General features: G+C 38.2%; 1 protein-coding gene across 1 annotated transcript in view; it reads left to right on the top strand.

Annotated features, from left to right (window-relative positions):
• The window catches only part of XPNPEP3 (X-prolyl aminopeptidase 3), a 71,581-nt gene that overhangs the window by 43,789 nt on the left and 7,822 nt on the right, over window positions 1-19,970 (top strand). Inside the window, exons 5-7 of the mRNA XM_021687723.2 lie at window positions 6,033-6,095; window positions 6,918-7,031; window positions 14,857-14,942. Of these exons, the coding sequence (XP_021543398.2) occupies window positions 6,033-6,095; window positions 6,918-7,031; window positions 14,857-14,942 (263 nt within the window). The remainder of the gene's footprint in view (window positions 1-6,032; window positions 6,096-6,917; window positions 7,032-14,856; window positions 14,943-19,970) is intronic.

Raw genomic sequence — 19,970 nt, 5'->3', positions numbered from 1 at the left:
ACACACATTGGAGATACTCCCAGAAGCATCAAGCCCTGGGGAACAGGGGACACTACATTGCAGGTTATTACAGGACCTCTTCATAAAAGCAATACCCTCAAGAACAGGAGACGTACCTGACTCTCCTAACATAGAGAAACAGGCACAGAGACTTAGACAAAATGAAATGACAGAGGAATTTGACCCAAATGAAAGAACAGGACAAGGCCATGTCCAGAGAGCTACAAACGAAACAGATGTAAGTAACGTGCCTGATGGAGAATTTAAAGCAATGATCATCAGGTTACTCACTGGACTTGACAGTGAGACCATTAACACAGAGATAAGGAATAACAGCAGAGATAAAGGGCTCAATAAACAAAATGAGAAACATGCTTGATGGAATAACAGCAGGCTGGCAGAAGCAGAGAAACAAATTAATGACCTAGAAGAGTAATGGAAGGTAATCAAGATAAACAAAAGGGAGAAAAAAATTATGCAAAATGAGGATAGACTTAGGGAACTCAGTGACTCCATCAAACATAATAACATACATATTATAGGAGTCCCAGAAGAAGAAGAGAGAGAAAAGGGGACAGAGAATTTTTTGAAGAAATAATAGCTGAAGACTTCCCTGATCTGGGAGAGGAAACCTATCTAGATCCAGGAGGCACAGAAAACCCCCAACAAAACCAATAAAAGTAGATCCACACCAAGACATATTGTAATTAAAATGGCAAAATACAGGGGCACCTGGCTGGCTCAGTTGGTAGAGCATGCAGCTCTTGATCTCAGGATCGTGAGTTAGAGCCCAACATTGGGTGTAGAGATTGCTTTTTTAAATAATAAATAAATGGCAAAATACAGTGATAAAGAAAAAATACTAAAAGCAGTAAGACAAAAGAAGACAGTTACATATAAAGGAAACCCCGTAAGTCTATCAGATTTTTCAGCAGAAGCTTTCCAAGCCAGAAAGGAGTGGCATGATATATTCAAAGTGCTGAATAGGAAGAACCTGCAGCCAAGAATATTCTATCCAGTGAAGCTATCTTCAGAATAGAAGGAAAGATAAAAGAGTTTCCCAGACAAACAAAAACTAAAGGATTTCATGACCACTAAACCAGCCATGCAAGAACTATTAAAGGGGACTCTGAGTGGAAAGGAAAGACCAAAAATGACAATATAAAGGTAGGAAACACAAAAGTGGTAAAAATGAGTATTTCTGTTAAAACTCAGCCAAGGGGGGCACCTGGGTGGCTCAGTCAGTTAAGCAGCTGCTTTTGGCTCAGGTCATGATCCTGGGGTCCCGGGATTGAGCCCCGTGTCTAGCTCCCTGCTCAGCAGAGAGCCTGCTTCTCCCTCTCCCTCTGCCTGTCACTCTGCCTACTTGTGCTCTCTATTTGTCAAATAAATAAAATCTTAAATAAATAAATAAATAAAAATCAGCCAAGGAACTCACAAAATAAAAAGATGTCAAATATGACACCATATACCTAAAATGTGCGGAGGAGAGGAGTAAAGAATGGGTTCAAACTTAAACAACCATCATATATACAAACCTCATGATAACCACTAATAAATATGCAGAGAATAAAGAGAAAGAAATCCAAATATATCACTAAGGGAAACCAGCAAATCATGAAAGAGAGAAAGACAAGAAAGGGTCAGAGAAAATCTTCAGAAACAACTACAAAACAAGTAATAAAATGGCAATTAATCTACCAATAATTACTTTGAATGTAAATGAATTAAACACTCCAATCAAAAGACAAAGGATGATAAAATGGGTAAAAAAACAAGAACCATCTATATCTATAGTCTACAGGAGACCATCTGTAGACTACAAAGACTCATTTTTTTTTTTTAAGATTTTATTTATTTATTTGACAGAGAGCGATATAGTGAGAGAGGGAAGACAAGCAGGGGGAAGTGGGAGAGGGAGAAGCAGGCTTCCCGTTGAGCAGAGAGCCCAATGCGGGGCTCGATCCCAGGACCCTGGGACCATGACCTGAGCCGAAGGCAGATGCCTAATGATTGAGCCACCCAGGTGCCCCTACAAAGACTAATTTTAGACCTAAAGACACCTGCATATTGGAAGTGAGGGGATGGAGAAATATTTATCATGCAAATGGTTGTAAAAAGAAAGCTGGAGTAGGGGCACCTGGGTGGCTCAGTCATTAAGCATCTGCCTTTGGCTTAGGTCATGATCCCAGGGCCCGGGGATTGAGCCCCTGCTCAGCCGGGAGTCTGCTTCTCTCTCTCTCTTTCTCAAATAAATAAATAAAATCTTTAAAAAAGAAAGAAAGAAAGCTAGAGTAGCAATACTTAGACAAAATAGACTTTAAAACAAAGACTATAACAAGAGACAAAGAAGGACACTAAAATAATGAAGGGGACAATCCAGCAAGAAGATATAACAATTTTAAATATTTATGGGAGCACCCAAATACATAAAACAGTTAATAACAAACATAAAAGAACTAATCAATAATAATACAATAAGAGTAGGGGACTTTAACACCCCGCTTACATCAATGGACAGATCATCTAAACAGAAAATCAAGGAAACAATGGCTTTGAATGACATACTGGACCAGATGGATTTAACAAATATATTAAGAACATTCCATTCTAAGAAGAATACACATTCTTTTCAAGTGCAGATGGAATGTTCTCCAGAATAGATCACATATTAGGTTGCAAAACAAACCTCAACAAATTCCAAAAGATCGAAGTTATACCATGCATATTTTCTGACCATAATGCTACGAAACCAGAAGTCAACCATAAAAAATCTGGAAAGACCACGAATACATAGAGGTTAAATAACATGCTACTAAACAATGAATGGGTCAACCAGGAAATAAAAGAAGAAATAAAAAAGTACATGGAAACAAATGAAAATGAAAACACAATATTTCAAAACCTTTGGGATGCAGCAAAAGCAGTCCTAAGAGGGAAGTTTATAGCAATACAAGCCTACCTTGGGGTGCCTGGGTGGCTCAGTCCGTTAAGCGTCTGCCTTCGGCTCAGGTCATGATCCCAGGGTCCTGGGATCGAGCCCCGCATCGGGCTCCCTGCTCGGCAGGAGGCCTGCTTCTCCCTCTCTCACTCCCCCTGCTTGTGTTCTCTCTCTCACTGTCTCTCTCTCTCTGTCAAATAAATAAATAAAATCTTTAAAAAAAAAAAAATACAAGCCTACCTCAAGAAGCAAGAAAAATCTCAAACAACCTATCCTTACTCCTAAAGGAGCTAGAAAAACAAACAAAGCCTAAAACTAGCAGAAAGAAGGAAATAATAAAGATTAGAGCAGAAACAAATGATATAGAAACTAAAAAAACAGTAGAACAGATCAATAAAATCAGGAGCTGGTTCTTTGAAAAAAATCAATAAAATTGATAAACCTCTAGCCAGACTCCTCAAGAAAAAAAGAGAAAGGACCCAGATATATGAAATCACAAATGAAAGAGGAAAAATAACAAACACCACAGAAATACAAACAATTGTAAGAGAATATTATGAAAAACTATTTGCCAGCAAGTTGGACAATAGAAGAAATGGATAAATTCCTAGAAACATAACTTACCAAAACTAAAACAGGAAGAAATAGAAAATTTGAACAGTCCTATTACCAGCAAAGAAATTGAATCAGTACTCAAAAAACTCCCAACAAAAAGTTCAGGGCCAGACAGTTTCACAGGTGAATTCTACCAGACATTTAAAAAGAGTTAATGCCTGTTCTTCTCAAAAAATAGAAAAGGAAGGAAAACTTCCAAATTCATTTTATGAGGCCAGCATTACCCTGAAACCAAAACCAGATAAAGACCCCACAATAAAAGAGAACCACAGGCCAGATCTCTGATGAACATAGATGCAGATATCCTCAACAAAGTACTAGCAAACTGAATACAGCAATACATAAAATCATTCACCACAATCAAGTGAGATTTTTTTCCTGGGTTGCAAGGGTGGGTCAATATTTGCCAATCAATCAACATGGTACATCACATCAATAAAAGAAAGGATAAGAACCAGGGGCGCCTGGATGGCTCAGTCGTTAAGCGTCTGCCTTTGGCTCAGGTCATGGTTCCAGGGTCCTAGGATCAAGCCCCGCATCGGGCTCCCTGCTCGGTGGGAAGCCTGCTTCTCCCTCCCCCACTCCCCCTGCTTGGGTTCCCTCTCTCGCTGTGTCTCTCTCTGCCAAATAAATAAATAAAATCTTTAAAAAAAAAAAAAAAGGAAGGATAAGAACCATAGGATCATTTCAATAGACACAGAAAAGGCATTTGACAAAGTACAACATTGACCCATGATAAAACCCTCAACAGGGGCACCTGGGTGGCTCAGTCGTTGAGCGTCTGCCTTCAGCTCAGGTCATGATCCCAGGGTCCTGGAATTGAGCCCCGCATCGGGCTCTCTGCTCAAGCAGGAAGCCTTCTTCTCCCTCTCCCCCTCCCCCTGCTTGTGTTCCCTCTCTCGCTGTCTCTCTCTGTCAAATAAATAAATAAAATCTTAAAAAAAAAAAAAGAAATTTAAGTTACCCACCCAGTTAAAAAAAAAGAAAACTCTCAACAGAGTAGGTTTAGATACCACATGAAGAGATGCTCATCATCACCCATCATCAAGGAAATGCAAATCAATGTCCGTGTCCTCAGTGTACATTCTAGCTGAGGAGAGACAGTAAACAAACATGCTGTATAGTCAGCTGGAATTAAATGCTGTGAAGAAAAAGAAAAAGGAAGCAGTGGAAGGGAATGAAGTGTGGTAGAAGTGCTGAGTGAGGTAGGGTGGTCAGAAAGGCCTCTCTGAGGATGAAACATTTGAGGAAGGATCAGAATGAGAACAGGGGCAAGCCACACAGCTATTTCATGGCCAGCCCGCTTGCTTTCCCTCTGTTGGGCTTTATGATGATGTCATTGCATTATATTTGGAAAAATGTTATTAAAAACATTCCTTCCCATATTGCCTTCACTCTTAGAACCTAACTCGAGAGAAATTTCTTTCTAGTGGTAGAATCATATAATCCTATCCCTGTGCAGCTGATTTGTTTTTATCCCACAGACATGGGAAATATAGCTGACAGTTTCCCTTTTCACACTGGCTACTAGAAAACTCAGATAAATTTGTGGCCCATCCATAGTTGCCATAGTAATCGTGAAGGTCATTATGGTATGCATTCTTAGTTTTTTGAGCTCCATTCCGCTTAAGGCTTGCTTTTCTTTAATTCTGCCATGAATTTGTGCCACCTTGTTGTATTTTGTGTATCCATGTAAACTAGTCAAAATCTTTTTAGAATAAGGTACAGTGGTGAATTATAAACATTGTACGTTCATTAAAAAAAGGAAACACGTGGAGAAATAAAGTATTTCTTCTCTAGGTCACTGATTCTGAACTTGGGGAAGTTTTGTCCTTTAAAGATTTTTTAAATTTATTTTTTGACAGAGACAGCGAGAGAGGGGACACAAGCAGGGGGAGTGGGAGAGGGAGAAGCAGGCTTCCTGCCGATCAGGGAGCCCGATGCGGGGCTTGATCCCAGGACCCTGGGATCATGACCCGAGCCGAAGGCAGACACTAAACGACTGAGCCACCCAGGTGCCCCAGTTTTGTCCTTTAGGGGATATCTGGCAGTATCTGATTCTCAGTTGGGAAGTGCTGCTGGCACCCTAAAAAGAGTATATAGTCCAAAATGTCGACAATGCTAAGGTTGGGAAACCTTACAGTAGACTGGACCATTCGATCCATAATTTCATACATTTCTGGGCTACTTTGTTACATAAATGACAAATGTGTTCCCATGTAGCTTACTCTGGCATACCAATGTATATTCTGAGTGTGATTGTTGAGTCACCCTTCCACTAAATCTGTTATCAGTCAAATAGTCCTGAAAGCAATAGTTTCCTCTTCAGAAATCTATATTATCAGGTCACAAAGTCACAACTTCAGGTCAGCAAAATTGGGGAGAAGGGTGCTTTTCATTTGAGCTCCAGTATTTTGAATGTTTGAGTAAGCAACGTATTTAAAATGAGACTGTTCATCCTCCATTCTGTTTACAGGCTTTCATAGAGACCATGTTTGCCAGTAAAGCTCCCATGGAGGAAGGCTTCCTTTATGCTAAGGTGAGCTTTAAAAGATTGGAAAGGTTTTTTTGGAGGCAAAAATAGTAATAAGTAAAGTAATTCCATTGATTTGCAGATGGCATCCAGTTGGCTTTCGTGTAAGTGACCAGGATATCAGTGGAGAGGATTTGGTTCTTAAATGTCACTGATAATTTATTAGATGTGTCTAAAATACACAGAGCTACAGTTAAATGAAAACTGCAAAGCAGAACAGATGAAGAAGCAAAGACTTAGTCAAATGTGAGCGAGAATACTGTTTAAGTAAATGTAAAGGAGGAGAATCAGAGTAGTACTGGAAAGAGCAGCAGCTGCTCACCAGTCTCCAGCTCCATCCTTGGACAAAGTGAAATTAGTAGAATTTACCATCTGCCTAGCATCCTTTTTCACTTTTCCAGCACATTTAGGTTGGTAGCTATTTGAAAAGTTGAAATTTAGTAATTCAGAGCTGTTGTTAAAACTGCAAGCTGTATTCTAGTGTTTATCTAAATAAGAATAAAAAACAGGAACTTTACTCGACTGTATCTCTGTACTCAGCCTTGATCGTAGGTTTTCTGTGTTCTCTTCTGGACTTAATTGGAAAATCATAGGAAATTTGGAGCACTCAGGAACAGAACAGACTTAATAATAGGGTCAAATAACAGGATGGTGGGGAGAATAAAAAATAGACTGGAATTGCAGCATGAGAAGTTTGGTTAGATTTGATAACTTCTTTTCCAGTAATGACGGAAAAGAAGTACTTGAATGGAGGGATGGGCTGTTTGTTGGAGAGAGCCTGGGCTGGCACAGCCCTGAGGAAATCCTGTCTTCTGTGTTGTTTTTCAGTTTGAATTTGAATGCCGGGCCCGTGGTGCAGACATCTTAGCCTACCCGCCCGTGGTCGCTGGAGGTAATCGGTCAAACACTTTGCACTATGTGAAGAATAATCAGCTCATCAAGGTACGCGAAATACCCTTCAGTGCCACTTCCTGTGGTGCCACTTCTAGAGCACTTTATTGTTTATAAAATGATTTTACAGACATTATCTCATTTGATTCTCGTGTTAGCACTGTGAGATAGGAGCAATTATTAACATGCCTGTTCAACAGATGAGGAAAATAAAAAATTAGGCAACTCATTAGGGCAGAGCTGAGAATTCTACTCTAAAGCCTCTGCTCATTTTTTTCCCTGCTCATATTTTTTAATAACACTCCTTCTCAAAGGACTTGGGCCACAGTGGGCCATGCATATTTTGGGAGCAGACAGATTTTAATAGTACCTTATTAGCTGTGAGGGAGTATCTTTTATGATTTTCTCCCCAAGTGACTATATAAGTAAAGAATTGTATATGCCTTTATTAAGTCCACTTTTTTTTTTTTAAAGGTGGGGAAAGGGGTTTTTGTTTTGTTTTAAGTAGGCTCGATGCTCAGCATGGAGCCCAGTGCAGCACTTAAACTCATGACCCTAAGATCAAGACCTGAGCTGAGATCAAGAGTCAGACACTTAACCAACTGAGCCACCCAGGCATCCAAAGTCCACTTTTAATTATCTATTTTAATTTTCAGTAATTTCAGAAAAATAAATATAGCATATATGTAAATTACACAGCATATTTTTTAAATGAATACTCATGAACTGATCACTCAGCTCAAGAGCTAGAACATTACCAGTTCTTTGCATCTACTTACGTGTCTTTATGCTTGGCTATCCTGTTGCCTCCCTCCCAGAGGTAACTAACTGGTTATCCCAAATTTTTGTTTGTCTTCTCTTGATTTTAAGTAGTTGTATCATGTATACATGATTCCCCAAACAATATTAATTAGTTCTGCTTGTAAAAAGAAAAAAATTAGTTCTGCTTGTTTGTGAACTACCTAAAAATTATACTGCTATATATAGTTTTTTGGAAATTTTTTTTATTCACAAGTGTGATAAGATAATACAAAATTTTTTCCCCAAGTATTTGTATCTGTTTATACTCCTACCAGTGGTGTGTGATTCTATTGACCACATCCTCTCTATCCCTTGATGTTATCAGACTTCTTAATTTCTGCTATTCTAATTGGTATAAAACAGTATCTCATTGTGGTCTTAATTTCTGTTACCTTAATTACCAGTGAAATTAAGCATCTTTTTTATCTTTAGCACTACTAGTTTCAACTTGCTAATGTGTTGTTTAGGATATTCTGATTTGTGTTCATGAGTGAGATTGGCTTATTTTTCTCATACTATCTTTTTCTGATTTTCATATCAAGTCTAAACTAAGCTTATAGAATGAGTAGTTTCTTTTTTTAATATTGTGAAATGATTTGAGTTAATGTTTTTTTGAAAATTGGGTGGAATATACCTATAGAACTTTTGGGGCCTGATATTTTCCTTTGTAAACTTTTTTTAACTACTGATTCAATTTCTTTAATATAGTAAAGTTCTCTGTTTCTTTTTTTTTTTCCTTTTTGACATTTCTTATTTTTAAATGGAACTACTGGTAAAGTACTTAAAACATAAAGGAACAGTTTAATAATTATAAAGTGGACACCCATGTAACCATTACCATGTCAAATAAAACAAGTATTGGCAAGCTACAGCTCTCTGCACCAAATCCAGCCTGCCATTTTGTTTTGTGAATAAAGTTTTATTGGAATACAGCTGTTCCTGCTTTCTTCCCACAATGGCAGAGATGAGTAGTTGCACCAGAGACAGTATGGTCCAGAAAGTAAAAAATATGTACTATCTAGCCCTTTACAGAAAAAAATTGTGAATGCCTGAGACAGGACATTACTATCCCTCCACCCCTAAGACGCTTTTCCACCATGTGGTTCTTCCCAATGATAACTTCTCTCCCTGGTGAGATAACCACTCTCCTGATTTTGATGGTCATCATTTCTTTGCTTTTCATTTTATTTTACTACTAATAAACAATATGGTTTAACATAGTTTGGCTTTGGTCATGTTTGAGCTTTATATATTTGAAATATTATGTCTGTGTCTTTTTCAAATAACAGTATGTTGTTGTATACCACGGCAGTTTGTTCATTTTAATTGTTGTAGTATAGAACAGCAATTAAAGTGTGGTCTGTGAGGTTAAATACATTTTTATAAGACTACCCAGACATTATTTGTCTTTTCCACTCTCATTCTCTCAAGTGTACAAGGAAGTAACCCAGCAGCTTTATGACCTGCAATATCACACCAGATTGAAGGGGGAGAAGTAGATATGAGATTCCATTTTCTGTTATGCTAGACAAAGAGATTTGTAAAACTATGTAACAGTGCCACATTTCTAACTGCATATTTTTACTTAGAAAAATAGTTACTTTTCATTAAAAATGTTATTTATCTTAATATGTAATTATTGTTATTTTTAAACAAATCAGCAAATACTGCAAAGCTTTCTCAGTTTTAATTTATTAGTGTGATAAATAAATATCCATAGGTGGCCATTTATATAGTTTCTAAGTTTTTACCATTATAAACAATGTTCTGTGAACATTCTTATATGTTATTCCTAGTATACATATTATCAAATTTGTCTAAGGGACACATAAGAATGGAATTGATGGGCCATAGGTATGTATATTTGCACTTTAGTAGAAAATACCAAACATTTCCAAAGTGATTATATCAATTTATACTTCACTTTTCCTGAGACAATTTGGTAGGTTATATTTTTCTACCATTTTGTCTAAATTTTAAAAATTACTCAGCATCAGGGCACCTGGGTGGCTCAGTCGTTAAGCGTCTGCCTTCGGCTCAGGTCATGATCCCAGGGTCCTGGGATCGAGCCCCGCATCGGGCTCCCTGCTCGGCGGGAAGCCTGCTTCTCCCTCTCCCACTCCCCCTGCTTGTGTTCCCTCTCTCGCTGTGCCTCTCTCTGCCAAATAAATAAATAAAATCTTAAAAAAAAAAAAAATTACTCAGCATCATCTACCTTTTAATTTTTTATAATTATAATTTATGTACCTTTTTACGTTCTTGATATATTTTTGCCTTTTTTCTTTCTTTTTTTTTTTTTTTGATTGAAGAAGGCAAGCAATTAGTTATTAGAATTAGTTGGAAAGACCTGGGGGCACCATACTTAAAAGTTCCAAATCAAGCACTAGCTTTGGAGCTAGATTAATTGAACACCATGGTAGTTCCTGGACCCACTGTGTGACCTTGGGCAAATAACAGCAGTACCTTGTAGGCCTGTTGAGAGGATTAAGATATGTAGAATGAGTTTACCAATTTCGGCACATTATCAACATGCAGTAAATGTTGTCAGTGTTGTAGAATGCCATGTGACCTGCAGTATATTTACAGGAATATCCCATCCTGGTGTCACATAGGGCTGTCAGACATCTGAGGTCCTGATGGAGGCAGATTTCTCACTCAGGTCAAGGCATCTGAGAATGCCATACAGACTGCTCACCAGCCACTAATTTTCTCTCTTCAGGATGCCCTACTTTCAAGTCATCCTGGGGCTTCCTCTGTCCAAAGCCCACGGCTGTCCCCTCCACACATTTCTGGAGCTTGGCCGGGGTACTCCCGCCAGAGCAGAGCCTGCAGGGAAAAGGACAGCCTGAAGCTGATGCTTTTTCTCTTTTTTTAAAAAGTAAACATACATTTACCCTGTGCACCAGCAATTCCCTTTATAGGTATTTTTCAAGAAAAATTAAAACATAGATTCACAAATTGCCTTGTACAAGAATGTTCATAGCAAGTTCACTACCAATAGACCAAGTGTCCATCACCAGGATATTAGATAAGGAAATTGCCATGTGGTGTATTCTTCAAATAAAATGGAACAAACCACTGTACTACCAGTGAATGATCTCAAAGCATTATGCTGAGTGAATAAACCAGACACAAAAAATTATAAACTTCATATGATTCCATCTATATGAAGTTCTAAAATGGGCAAAACTAATCTATGATGATAGAAATCAGATCATTGGTTGCTTCTCATGGGGATATTGACTGGGAAGGGGCCTGAGGGCATTTGACAAAACTGACTTAACTGTGTATACTTAAGATCTGTGCATTTACTGTGCATACATTAAATCTCAAAAACTTTGGCCAAAAAAAGAAATCTCACCAGAGATTCACTGGGTTTTATTATTCTTGTAAAACCCAACTTTTCACATCATTAATATTATTTTATCTTTGTTTATTATTTCATTACACTGGGTCCTTGCCTTTATTAATTTCACCCTTCTACTTTTTGTGCTTATTCTCTTGTTCTTTTTCTGGCTTCTTAAATTAGATGCTAAACTCATTAATTTTCATCCTTTCTTCTTTTTTTACTCTTAAGTGTCTAAGGATAAATTTCTCACTTTGATTATATTCTCCAAGGTTTTCCTAAGTTGTTAAATGTATCATATATTAAAAACAATAAATATAATGTACTGTTTAAAAATAATTGAATGAATAACCATATATCTATCATCTAGGATGAGAAGAACATTAGTAGTCCCCTGGGCAAGCTCAAGCACATTCCCCTTTCTGTCTACTACCATCTTTTGTTTTAATCATTTTTGTTGTTTTTCTTCATAATTTTACCATCAGTGTGTCTATTCCTTAATAATATATTGCCCATTCTTAAAAAACTGGAGAATAAGCTCCAGTGTAGCCATCCAAGGAGAGAAAAGTATTCCCATTATTAGATAAATTGGCCCAAGAGAATGTAAGTTGAGAACTTCTAGGTCATGGTCTTGCTTTGGTTATCCAAAAGCTTACAAGGGCTTTTTCTGGTGAAGTCTGTGGGCAAGGTCCTCAACAAGCTGTGAGAAATGCAGGGTACCGTTGGGGCATCTGGGAGAGCTCTAGTGTGGACTCAGTAGTAGGCATCTGATAGAAATGTCGTCAGAACAGGCTGCCCTGTGCTTCTGCCTCTAACCACAGCTATATGGCACTCTCAGCAAGAGGCCAAGACAGAGCCCTTCTGACAGTTTGTTTAGATTTACATGCATGTTCACCTTTCCCTCTTACATCTTAGGTGGCCCTCCTGGGATCAGCTTCCTTCAACCTGAAGAAAACCCTTTAGATGACGGTCTGTGGCTGATAAAATTTTCTATTTTTCTTTAGTCAAAATATCTTTATTTCATTCTCAATTCTTGATGATGGCTATGCCAAGGAAACTATCCTAGGTTCTTTTCAATCATCATCTTTAGTATATCATTCCCGTTTCTTCTGACTTTCAGTGTTGCAGATTAAAACCAAACAAACGAGGGGCTTCTGGGTGGCTCAGTCAGTTAAGCATCTCCCTTCGGCTCAAGTCATGATCCCAGAGTCCTGGGATCCAGCCTGGCATCACGCTCCCTATTCAGCGGGGAATCTGCTTCTCCCTCTGCCCCTCCCCCTGCTTGTGCTTGTGCTCATGGGCTCTCCCGCCCCGCTCACTCTCAAATAAATAAAAAAAATCTTTAAAACAAAATAAAAACAAACAAAAATACTAATTATCATTCCTTCTGGGAAATCTCTTTGCTTTGACTACTTTAAGATTTCTTTTCCTGGGCGCCTGGGTGGCTCAGTTGGTTAAGCGACTGCCTTCGGCTCAGGTCATGATCCTGGAGTCCCTGGATCGAGTCCCGCATCGGGCTCCCTGCTCGGCGGGGAGCCTGCTTCTCCCTCTGACCCTCCCCCCTCTCATGTGCTCTCTCTCTCTCATTCTCTCTGTCTCAAATAAATAAAATCTTTAAAAAAAAAAAAGATTTCTTTTCCTTTGGGGAGGGCGCCTGGGTGGCATCCAACTCCTGATTTCGAAAAGCTCAGGTCATGACCTCAGAGTCCTGAGATGTAGCCCCATCGTGGGCTCAGTGCTCAATGTGAAGTCTGCTTAAGATTCTCTCTCTCCCTCTGCCCCTTCCCCCACCACTTGCGCATATATGTGCTCTCTCTAAAAACTGAATAAATAAATAAATAATAATTTTTTTTTTAAGTTTTCTTTTCCTTTGGTATTTTTCAGTTTTATTGTGTGTCTAATAAGAGTAGATTTATTTTTACATACAGTCGTTATGATACCTTCCCCCTCTCGAATCTGCATTCGTGTCTTCATCAGTTCTAGGAAATTCTCAGACACTGGTGTACATACGTCTCTCCTACATTCTGTTCACTCCTTCAGCAACTTCAGGTAGATGTGTGTTAGACCTTTTTCTGTTTCCAGCAAGCTAACTTTCGTGTTTACATTTGCCTTGTCTCTCTCTGTCATATTCTAGGGGACTTGGGTATGTCTGTCTTCCAGGAAGCCAGTTTCCCTTTGGTTATCTAATCTGCTTCTTCAGCCATCCACTGAGAGATTGACTTCAGAAGTTGTTTTTTCTTTCTTTCTGGTTCCTTTCAAATCAACATAGTTCTTTTCTTTTTTTTTTTCTTTTGGTTGTAAAAAAGTCTTTTTACTATTACTGAATACTGATATTCCAAGAACAATTGAAAATATACAAGTACTGCAAATTATCCCTATGCTACAAGATTTTTAGGAAGAAAGAGAAAAGATTATAAATTTTATATCCCCAACTATGGCCATTCCTCCCTTATTTAGGTTGTGACTCTCTTAGCGTATTGTGAAAAATCCTTGTGAGACCACAGCATAGTTCTTTTCAATTGAATTTTCAATTCATCTTTGTGGTTCTGTTCCTTATCCCTTTAAACATCTCATGCTAGCTATTCTGTATCTAATCATTCCCTTACCTGAAGTCCTGGAAGATCTAAATTTGGTATATGTTGTTCCTGCTGACTCTCACGTACAGTGACCTACCTTGTGTGCTTGACGACCTTTGGTTGTGAGCTCACGTTTATTTACTTGATGTTATTTTTTGGAAATCATGCCAGCCCAAATTTGAGGGAAATTTCCTCCAGAACTTGTTTGAATATGCTTTTGCCAAAAGATAAGTGGTCCTAATGACCTGGGACTCTTATATCCCCTATGGGAATCCTGGATTAATGTGAGAATCACTGGCTCATTATCCCCACTTTTTGCTGCAGGACCTCAGGGCAACATCTCCTTTTATATGTATACTGTACCACTTACCTTATCACTACTCTCAGCTCTAGTTTCAGTTCTGGGGTATCTTTTTTCAAGAGAGAAAAAGTCCTTAAGACCTCTCTTACATTATGTAATGTCAACCTTTCATAAAATATATCTGTATCCAGGATCTAGTTGTTTTCTAACAAGAAATGTATTCTGTCATTTTGCCAGAAACAAAACCCACATCCATTCGTCAAAGTTGCCATTATTAAATATATATACCCATTGAACCATTATTCTACTACATGCCAAGTTGTGTGTTTATTTATACATAAATAAGATGTACCCTGTCTTCAAGGACATAAATAGGTAGTTTCAATATAATATGACAAGTAATAAGAGAGAGATAAACCTAAAGTTTTTTTCTTTCCCCACATGTATTGTGATGGGGAGCAAAAGGGGAAATGATATTCTAAAGTTAAATGGTTAAGGGTAATCGTATTTGAATAAGGCCCTGGATACCAACTTATATAGGAATTTTAAACATAATGGTGATAATGATACCATTTATGATGTGCTATTTACACCTAGTAATTCAGACCTAAGCAGTGTGGTTCCAGTGTGGGCCTATGCATTACTGTGCAACAGCCACTTTCTTGAGTCATGTGAATTCATTTGAAAAATTGAGATGCTGTTTCTTATAAGAAGGAACCAGAGAAGATTAGTCTCCTTTAAGTTAACTTTTTAAATATATATATAAAATGAAAGACACAAAGAGTTTAAATTAGAAAAAACAACTGACAGTCATAAGGTCACCTACTTTGACATATCATACTTTTGTTGCAGGATGGGGAAATGGTGCTGCTGGATGGAGGTTGTGAGTCTTCTTGCTATGTGAGTGACATAACCCGTACCTGGCCTGTCAATGGCAGGTAGGACTTTCACAGATCCCATTGCTTCTTAGGAGTATGAGTTGGAATATGGGTATATTAGGAATAAATGACTGAAAAATATATAGGTCCCCTCTAGCTCAGGTTAATTGCCTTTGCAAAACTCCTGATTACTTTCTAAGACTGTTTTATTCACCAAATCATAGGATCAGTCTTCTAGACACACCTAGTTAACACACACACATTCACATTTAAAAAAGTAAATTTGAGGGGTGCCTGGCTGGCTCAGTCAGTGGAGCATGTGACTCTTGATCTTGAGCTTGGGGTTCAGGCCCCATGTTAGGTGTAGAGATTACTTAAAAATAAAATCTTTAAAAATAAATAAATAAAATAATTTGGAGTTTTTATTTTCTGATTACAAAAGTAATCCAGTTTTCAGTTAAAAAAAAATCACTAGACATGAGAAGAATCAGGAAAAGAATCAGAAAATGACTCATAATCAAGAAAAATAGTCAATAAAAGCAGATCCTGAATAACCCTAAGATTTCAGTTAGTAGACAAGGACTTTAAAGCAGCTATTATAGGTATGTTCACAGAGTTAAAGGAACATATATAAGTACAATGAGTGAACCAATGGAGAGTCTCAGTAAGAAATAACCAGAGAGGGCGCCTAGGTGGCTCAGTTGGTTAAGCGACTGCCTTCAGCTCAGGTCATGATCCCGGAGTCCTGGGATCGAGTCCCACATCGGGCTCCCGGCTCAGCGGAGAGCCTGCTTCTCCCTCTGACCCTATCCCCTCTCATGCTGTTTCTCTCTCTCTCTCTCTAATAAATAAATAAATAATTTAAAAAAAAAAAAAAAAAAAAAGAAATAACCAGAGATTCTGGGGAGATGGTAGCAAAAGCATAGTTTTTTGCTCTCTCCAAATTGGCAAATAATAATAGAGCTACTAAGTAACAAAACCAAACACTGGGTGATAGGATATCACTTAAACTGTAAAATGCAAACAGTTATGAATATACTGCACAACTACAAGGCCTGGATGGTATCAGTATCTGTGTGGAAGAAAGAAGGAGGCAGCGGTAGTAGAGGAAGCTATCTGACATACCTGGGAACAAAGGAACTCACAGATAACCAACAGCTATTCACTGGAAAGAATGGTGAGCCAATTTGAAAACAGAAACTGAAAATGGGAAAGATTTGTCACTCCAGAGGCCTGAGGAAGTTTGAGGGTGCTATGCTCCCTTCTAAGAAGAAACTGCTGGAAGTAGAATCGAAAGTAAGCAGGTTAAGGACAAGAGAGAAGAAGGAATTGAAATACCCAAATCAGAGAGGGGGAGAGGAATTGAAAGCAAGCTGCCATATTGTTTACCACTACACCAAAACAATAGGAGAGTAAGCTCTGTGATGTTAAAAAATCTTTACTAAAGCCTGCCTCATTCTAAAAGTTTAGGAAAATTAATTTTACATAAAATAAGCAACAAAAAAGTGTCTTGGTTAATCTCATACAAAGTTAATTAAAAGCAAAAAAAGGAATTAAGGAGCACATAACATCAACATTCCTACTGATAATGGAAGCATACTGGAAAGACATGGCTACAAAAGAGATCAAAACAGTGACCTACTATGTTAAAGCAAGCTAGAATTTTTTAAGCACATCATTCAAGACATGAAAGAACAACACAAATCAAAACTGGAAATTTCAGAAACAAAGTGACAAGACTCAGGAAAGAACTAGAAATAAAATAAAAAATCATACCAGAAAAAAGACTGGGTTGAAAGGTACACACTAACAATGAAGCACAATAAAGCCTTAACAACAAATAGGAAGGATGAAAGGGAAGAAAAATTTAAAAATCAAAATGAAATAAAGAGAAAAAAGATTACAGGGAAAATGACAAATATTTAAAATAAGCAAAGAAGTTAGAATATACACATAAAGGAAGCTCTGAAGAAGAAAACGAAAGCATGGAAACAGAACATATCCTAAAAACTGTAATTCAATAAAATTTTCCTGAAATGAAAAAAATTTTCAAACTACTTTTGAAAGAGCACATCATGTACCTGAGAATATCAGCCCAGAAAAAGCAACACCAAGACATATTCTAGTAAAATTCTGAACCTACAAGAAAAATTCCTTTGGGATCCAGAAAAAAAGAACATGTGATTTATAAAGGAAAGGAAATTAGATTATCAGACTTTGAAAAGCAATGCTTTATACAAGTAGAAAATAGAGTAACATATTAGAGATACTCAGAGAACAAAAGTGTAAGCCAAAGACTTTATATGCAGCAAAAGCAACTTTCAGCTGTAAAGGGCACAGATTGTTATGTAGAAACTTAAGGCTTCCTCCCATGAGGAATCTGCTAGAGCTAGAGCTATGTGATCCAGTATGACACCTAGTCACCAGTCCCATGGGACTACTTACATTTAAATTAATATCAAATCAAATTTACACTAGTTTTTTACCTGAACTGGCCACATTTAGCACATGTTGCTAGTGGGTACCATACTGGACAACAGATACACAGGAAAACACATCAGCATAGGAAGGTTTATTGGTCAGTACTGCGCTAGAGCATGAGCTTCAGTTGACCAAAGTGACTAGAGACACTGACATAAGGATTGCTGGTGAACATGAGAAACAGTTCACTGTAGAACTAAGACTAAGTGAATCTAAGAGGAAGAGAGCATTGTAGTAATAGCTGTATGCTCTGATCATGTAGAGTAGTACAACATTTTTTTAAATGGAGAATGGGAGGAGCATATGGAAAAAAAAAAAAACCCTCAGTATTTCCAGCAGTTATATTTGTTATAATATCTGTATTGTTATTCTGAAATTGGTGTGTGTGTCTGTGGTAGGGGGTTAAAACAGATTAAGAGGGGCACCTGGCTGGCTCAGTCAGAAGAGCATACAACTCGTGATCTCAGAGTCATGAGTTCAAGCCCATGCTGGGTGTAGAGATTACTTAAATAAACAAGCAATGAAAATAAATAAATAAATACAAACAAAAGAGTAAGAGATAATTTTAATTCTTCTTCCTTGTGCCCTTGAAAACCAGGATGCATGGTATGGAAGAAAAAAAGTAAATAAAATATAGAGAGGTTACATAAAAGCTCTATCGTCTCAAATTTTAATTGAAGTATCAGTGTGAACTCAAATGATTTTTTTTTTTTTAAGATTTTATTTATTTGACAGAGAGAGACACAGCGAGAGAGGGAACACAAGCAGGGGGGGAGTGGGAGAGGGAGAAGCAGGCCTCCCGCGGAGCAGAGAGCCCGATGCGGGGCTCGACCCCAGGACCCTGGGACCATGACCTGAGCTGAAGGCAGACGCTCAACCACTGAGCCACCCAGGCGCCCCGATTTTTTTTTTCTTTATATGATTTTTCCCCTTCCCTTTTCTGTCCACCGAGAAGGCTAGAAACTATGACCAACTTAGTAGCAATGAGTATCACCAGTGCCCTGATTATGATCTTGAAATACAATTTTTCCCTAAAATAAATGAGAGCTTCTTGGAGAGTTGGCTGACTCCAGGTCTGGATCAGGGAATTTATAAGATGAAGCCTGGAACATCTTAGAATACCAGATAGCAGGGGCGCCTGGGTGGCTCAGTCATTGGGCATCTGCCTTCGGCTCGGGTCGTGATCCCAGGGTCCTGGAATCGAGCCCCGTGTCGGGCTCCCTGCTCTGCGGGAAGCCTGCTTCTCCCTCTCCCACTCCCCCTGTTTGTGTTCCCTCTCTCACTGTGTCTCTCTCTGTCAAACAAATAAAATCTTTAAAAAAAAAAAAGAATACCAGGTAGCAAGGAAATGAGCAAAAACCAGTAGCATCCTGTCAAAAAGACTCAGGAACCAACTTGAAGAGGTCCCACAGATCAAAGATAGGAAACTTTGAGCTTTGATAATGGTAATAACTTAAACCCATCAAATAAATTCAAATTCATGAGTTCATAATGATAACTTTTTTATAATAGTAATTTTTAAAAAATTGTTCATCTTCAGAGGATGATGGGAATCAATTCATTATTTTGAAAAGTGGTAAATAGGGGTGCCTGGATGGCTCAGTCGGTTGGGCATCTGCCTTCAGCTCAGGTCATGATCCCAGGGTCCCAAGATCGAGTCCCACATCAGGCTCCTTCCCTGCTCAGTGGGGAGCCTGCTTCTCCCTCTGCCTGCCGCTCCCCCTGCTTGTGCTTTCTCTCTGACAAATGGATGAATAAAATCTTAAAAAAAAATTTTTTTTTTTAAAGTGGTAAATAAAAGAATCAAGTATTCGTCCTACCTTTTATGTATAAACTCTGTCACTAGATAACCAAATAGATTAGAGGAAATATCTCTTTAAAAATATTCCATGAAATGAATGAAAAGGAAATTATAGAATTAAAATTATTACCATTTTGCAACACCCATTAATGTATAGATGTAAGCACTTAAGGATCCGTGGCTGCTAAGATCACAAAAAGAGGCAATCAGATATTATGTGCCTCCTATAATTTTGCCAAGTACTACATATAGCCAGCCTTGCCAAAGGGATTGAACCTGAGTCCGACTCATTCTTGGGATCCAGCTGCCAATTTGTAAGAAATAAGAAAGACAATGGAATATGTTGAACTACACCAAGGGGGTGTGTATTCGATCAGGGTGCTGGCAAGGTAGGTTTCCTCCTGACGCCCCTTCTCTTGGCCTGTAAGCAGCTGCCATCTTGCTGTGTGCTCACATGACCTCTTCTACACGAAGAGACAGAGGGAGAGAAAGCAAGCTCTGTGGTGCCTTATAAGGACACTAATTCTATCAGAGCAGGGCCCCCACCCTTATGATCTCATATAACCTTAGTTACTTCCTTTAGAGGCCTCATCTCTAAATACAGCCACACTAATGGTTAGGACTTCAACATATGAATTTTGGGGAAACACAGACTTTCATTCCGTAATGCAATTAGCAAAATCTAGACTGTGATAAACCCTGTTTGTCAAACAGTCTGGATTCTTTAACACATACAAGCAAATGAAAAAGGATAGAAAAAGGAACCTGTCGACTAAAAGAGACTTAAAAGGCATATCAAATTTGTT

Source organism: Neomonachus schauinslandi, chromosome 5, assembly GCF_002201575.2.
Source record: "Neomonachus schauinslandi chromosome 5, ASM220157v2, whole genome shotgun sequence".
Classification (NCBI taxonomy): domain Eukaryota; kingdom Metazoa; phylum Chordata; class Mammalia; order Carnivora; family Phocidae; genus Neomonachus; species Neomonachus schauinslandi.
Note: the sequence above shows the minus strand (reverse complement) of the source record. Positions and strands in the feature narration are given on the sequence as shown.